The following is a 5,221-nucleotide window of genomic DNA, read 5'->3' as shown; positions in this document are numbered from 1 at the left end:
TATATGTATAACCAACACATCCCCTACCCTCTGTGTACACACATACAGTTTTATGTAATGTATATGTATAACCAACACATCCCCTACCCTCTGTGTACACACATACAGTTTTATGTAATGTATATGTATAACCAACACATCCCCTACCCACTGTTAAACACAGCGACAGCATGCCTGTTGAGTTAATGTGTTTCTGTTTTTCGTTGTTTTATATAATATTTCTCTATAGTAAAAGCTCACATAACAAGCTTGTATTCATCGTGATGTTAGATATATTGACGTAGAGTAATACTTACTCACACTTCAACTTGACAGCTTAGCAAACACACCTAGTAAAATCATTTAAATGACAAAATTAGTATATATAAACTAGTTCATATAGTAAAGACAAAATCAACTATTTCCAATAATGTGGTATTATAATGACGTTTGGTGTCAAGTCTCCTTGTTATTGATGTTGTGTATTACAGCATAGGATTACTTATTTATCATGGAGACTGGACGGTACCGGTGAGTTTAGAAAGGTCTTCGGAAAAACTGTGGAAGATTCCTATGTGCTATTTTAAGCGAAGTATTTAAGTAATTAACATCGTTACTCTTATTCGCACAGATCAAGATATGCTGCCAGGATGTTAAATAAAAGGGGGTTCCCCAGACCATTTTATTATCATCAGGCAAAACCGGAAAGACTTTAACTTAGTTATCATTGCTACTCGTAAATGGGTAAGTTTTTCTTTTCGAATCCTTACAGAGACGTGTACGAATGAAAATTAAATAAACGGAACACATCTTCCTCGGTAAATGACATCAATTCCCATTGTTTTGTCGTGCTTACCTTTCTCGATATAGATGATTGGATGTATGTGGTGAGATGAACTTGAGGGAGAAACCATTTATAGTATAGTCTGTCTCGTTCAACCCGCAATATTTACACATTCTGAATTGTCCAGCATAATGTTGTGACCCTAAACCCTAATCAAATCCATGCGACAAAAGAATTTCATAATTTCCAATTTCAATGGAAAAGCATATACAATATATCATTTGTGGATTTGATTAAATTTGTTAATTATTTTAGAAATGTCTTTTCCGTAGTTTTCAAATTGAGGATTTTAATATCTTTTATTCAATGGTTTTAAAAGTACCGGAAAACATTACCTGAACTGACGCTAAAAATACGATCGGCATTATTTACAATAATGAAATGAAAAGGTCGGTCAAAATACTTGGTACACAAACTATTAAAAAAACGTTCAGGTACATATAAAAATAGAGGACGCAGGAAAAATCGAATCGTGTACTCATTGTGAAGGAAAAACTAAATATACCGTATAATATTTGTGCCGTAACACCACACATCATATGTGTACAATTGTACAGTGCCAGCACACAAGGTATGCCTATCCCTGGTGGGCGGATTCATAACTCAGGTTGATATAAAACCAAGACTATAAGGGAATAAAGGGCATAAAACCACCCAAAATCTAAATTAAGAAACACATCATGATCTTCTTACATTCGAAGCATGTTCACTCCTTGATAACATTGCCTTTAACTGTTTTACGTGGTGACAACCAATATACGGTTAATGGGACCGAAAAGGAATTACCAGGAACTACAATTGTTGGACTAAAACAGGACAAGAATTTGGTGTGATTGGCAGGTCCTTTTTGTTCGGAACTTAGGTGAGGAGCGTTGACAATTTGTAGCCAATTTTTATGATTAAAATCTACATTTCTAAACAAACAGACAATTGAAATCTATGTTTATATTTATTACAAATCCACACTGATACTTAACACGTGCAAAAAGTAATTCCGGTATGACATCATTCATTTTTGTGCGTTCATTCTTATGTAATACGACAGAACCGAAAAGACATGTAAATTAAAATCAATAACAAACAAATTCAGTAAATTACGGACAGCAAAAAGCGTTCGAGCATCAAAGTAAAATAAAAACCTTATGATGCATGTTTTTTGTGTATTCTGTACTAGGTTCTGGACGTAACTTTTTAAAATCTTATGAAACATTTTACAAAAGCAAAATATTGTATTTTTCCCTCCATGCTGGATATATCTAAATCGAAAAGCGAAATAAAATAGTTTCATAAATAATTCAATTAATAAATTTAACTCACTATAACACTGCTTAGTATGAATTAGAAAAAATGTCTAAAATATATTAAAAAATCTCTTTAGATTGATTATAGTGGTCAACTATATTCAAAGCATCCAAAAACATCTAGGATCAAATATCAAAATGAAACTTTTATACATAAAAAATGACAGAGAATTATTAGATTACATGAGACAGTCATGAGAAACATTAAGCTCCAGAAACAGTTTAACATAGCATCATCCTTTTCAAACACATCTTAACAGTGCCAATGATCGACTCGGCATCTAATTAGATTTTCTGCTATCGGACACATGATATTGACTTGGGTAAGATGACAGATTCATGACGTGGGTCGCGTTTTAATTGCATTAAGTTTGACTTAGTTATCAATTCCGGGAGCAGCACCAACTTGTGGCCATTGGAAGAACAGTAATTAAAAACATCCTGAATCGGTAAGTATATAAATGAAGATTTTTTCCGAATAGAATCCTACAAACAGTTCTGTTCAACAAAAACGTTAATAGTTTATCACTATGCAGAATTTGGTAAGTAACAAACTTTTGTCTTTTCGCTCGATGATTTATTTCACAATTATATAAGAGTATGACAAATTAATGACTTAATAGTGTATCATGTAAACGACACTAAGGCATAACCAATATCAATCGATATGTTATGTAGATGTGTTTCATTTTGATCCTGTGCCAGTTGTTACAAGAATTAATAAGAACATGTAAGTCAACTAGTGGTCATATATAGACGACAAAATTAACTCAAGTTGTATTTTATTCAAATATGTAACTAATGATAAATAATTTATGTTGCAGCTCCAAATCGTCCTCACTATGCCGGCTATATTTGTATGGCGATCCTGTCACGGATCACCTGTGGGTATCATCCCTAACGCTGATCACAGCCAACAGAGCGATGTTGTAAACACATTACTGAACTACCTCACATCCAATACAAATCTATCAATCACGACGAAAGATGAAGGTCACTATGGAATCTGTCCGTGGAAATACGTCACCAACCATGACGTCAATCGTTTTCCAGTGTCCATCGTGTTTGCTGAAGAAACAGTCGTTGACAATCGATGTTTGGGAGCTCCGGAAAACTCGACTTATGATTATTTCTGTGAAAACATCTACAAATCTGCAAATGTTCTGACGAAAAAGTGTATTTTTTGTCCTTACCAGAAACAAGTTATCAGTGTACCGGTAGGATCCAGGTGTGTGAAACACCTTATAAAAAATAACTACGACGGGTAAGGTTGATTGCGTTTGCTAATCAATTGATAAAAAGCCAACTACTTTTTATTTCCAATTTAAATAATCATGTATAATATTCAAATCAAAAGTGTTATTTATGTCACACTATTTTAGTGCAGGCCTGTACCATGCAGCAAGCTTATTCACGATCTAGGCTAACGCTTCTGTTGTCATACAGTCAACTGTATATGCATTGTGAAAAGTACATACAGCAAATTTATGACGAACCTGGTGAATCTTGCTTAAAAGAAACATTCAGTTCTGTTACATACCTTGTGAATCTTACTACAGTGGTACATCATGTGCTATGTAATATATATGACACTTCTGACTGTATCACTGTAGAAAGATTGACCAGGTGTGGGTCTTACTACCGTGATAAGTCAGTTCTATTACAAACCTTGTGAATCTTGCTACAGTGATACGGTCAGTTCTATTACAAACCTTGTGAATCTTACTACAGTAATACCGTTTCTTCTATTACAAACCTTGTGAATCTTACTACAGTAATACCGTCACTTCTATTACAAACCTTGTGAATCTTACTACAGTGATACGGTCAGTTTTATTTCAAACCTGGTGAATCGTGCTACAATGATACGGTCAGGTCTATTACAAACCTTGTGAATCTTACTTCCGTGATACGGTCAGTTTTATTACAAGTCTTGTGAATCCTGCTACAGTGATACGGTCAGTTCTATTACAAACCTTGTGAATCTTACTACAGTGATACGGTCAGTTCTATTACAAACCTTGTGAATCTTACTACAGTGATACGGTCAGTTTTATTACATACATTATTTATCTTGTTATAGTGATACAGCCTGTTTTAATACAAACATTGTGAATCTTACTACAGTGATACAGCCAATTTTATTACAAATCTTGTGAATCTTACTATAGTAATACGGCAATTTCTTTTTACAAACCTTGTGAAGCTTACTACAGTGATACAGACAACTTCATAACAAGCCTGATGAACATTTCTTTAGTGGTACAGCAAGTTTCATTGTGGTACAAATGAAAAATACTGTAGTGATACAGCAATTTTTTGTTACACTTTTTTAAATCGAACTTTAAGATACAGAGGAGTCTGTTTTACAATTCAGGTTAATCTCCCCATTGTGATTCTGTCGCTATTATTTTATTTGTCAGATGCAGTTATTTTGAAGTAAATTAATCTTTGTTGCTTTTTAGATATATCCATTTCTATTTAATGGCTTGCAGGAATTTTGTTTTATTGATACAGTCAGTATATTTCGATCCAATATTGTCTTACTTTATTGATAGTATAGTTTTATATTTTTTTCGTATAACATGTATAAATAAATGAATTACTAAATAAAGCCAGTAATTATCGCTAATGTTAATGTTTGTATTCCAATGTCAATGATACTGAGCTTGCTAGTATACCTGTATTTTGATATGTATATTATTATGGAAATACCTATGTTATAATGGTCCTCGTCATATTTGTTACCTACCTTAGTATCGCTGTTGTAATAATGGTCCTCGTCACTTTTATCACCTTCCTCAGTATCGCTGTTGTTAAAATAGTCCTCGTCACATTTATCACCTTCCTCAGTATCGCTGTTGTTATAATAGTCCTCGTCATATTTATCACCTTCCTTAGTATCGCTGTTGTTATAATGGTCCTCGTCACATTCATCACCTTCATTAGTATCACTGTTGTTATAATGGTCCTCGTCACATTTAGTACCTTCCTTAGAATCGCTGTTGTTATAATGGCCCTCGTCACATTAATCACCTTCCTTAGTATCGCTGTTGTTATAATGGTCCTCGTCACATTCATCACCTTCCTTAGTATC

The 5,221-nt window shown here is 33.7% G+C and overlaps 1 protein-coding gene across 1 annotated transcript in view; it reads right to left on the bottom strand.

Annotated features, from left to right (window-relative positions):
- The window catches only part of LOC110446031 (protein PFC0760c-like), a 29,167-nt gene that overhangs the window by 19,616 nt on the left and 4,330 nt on the right, over positions 1 to 5,221 (bottom strand). The window contains exon 2 of the mRNA XM_021490975.1: positions 4,877 to 5,126. Coding sequence (XP_021346650.1) covers positions 4,877 to 5,126 — 250 coding nt within the window. The remainder of the gene's footprint in view (positions 1 to 4,876; positions 5,127 to 5,221) is intronic.

Source organism: Mizuhopecten yessoensis, unplaced genomic scaffold (genome assembly GCF_002113885.1).
Source record: "Mizuhopecten yessoensis strain PY_sf001 unplaced genomic scaffold, ASM211388v2 scaffold2461, whole genome shotgun sequence".
NCBI classification, from domain to species: Eukaryota; Metazoa; Mollusca; class Bivalvia; order Pectinida; family Pectinidae; genus Mizuhopecten; species Mizuhopecten yessoensis.
Note: the sequence above shows the minus strand (reverse complement) of the source record. Positions and strands in the feature narration are given on the sequence as shown.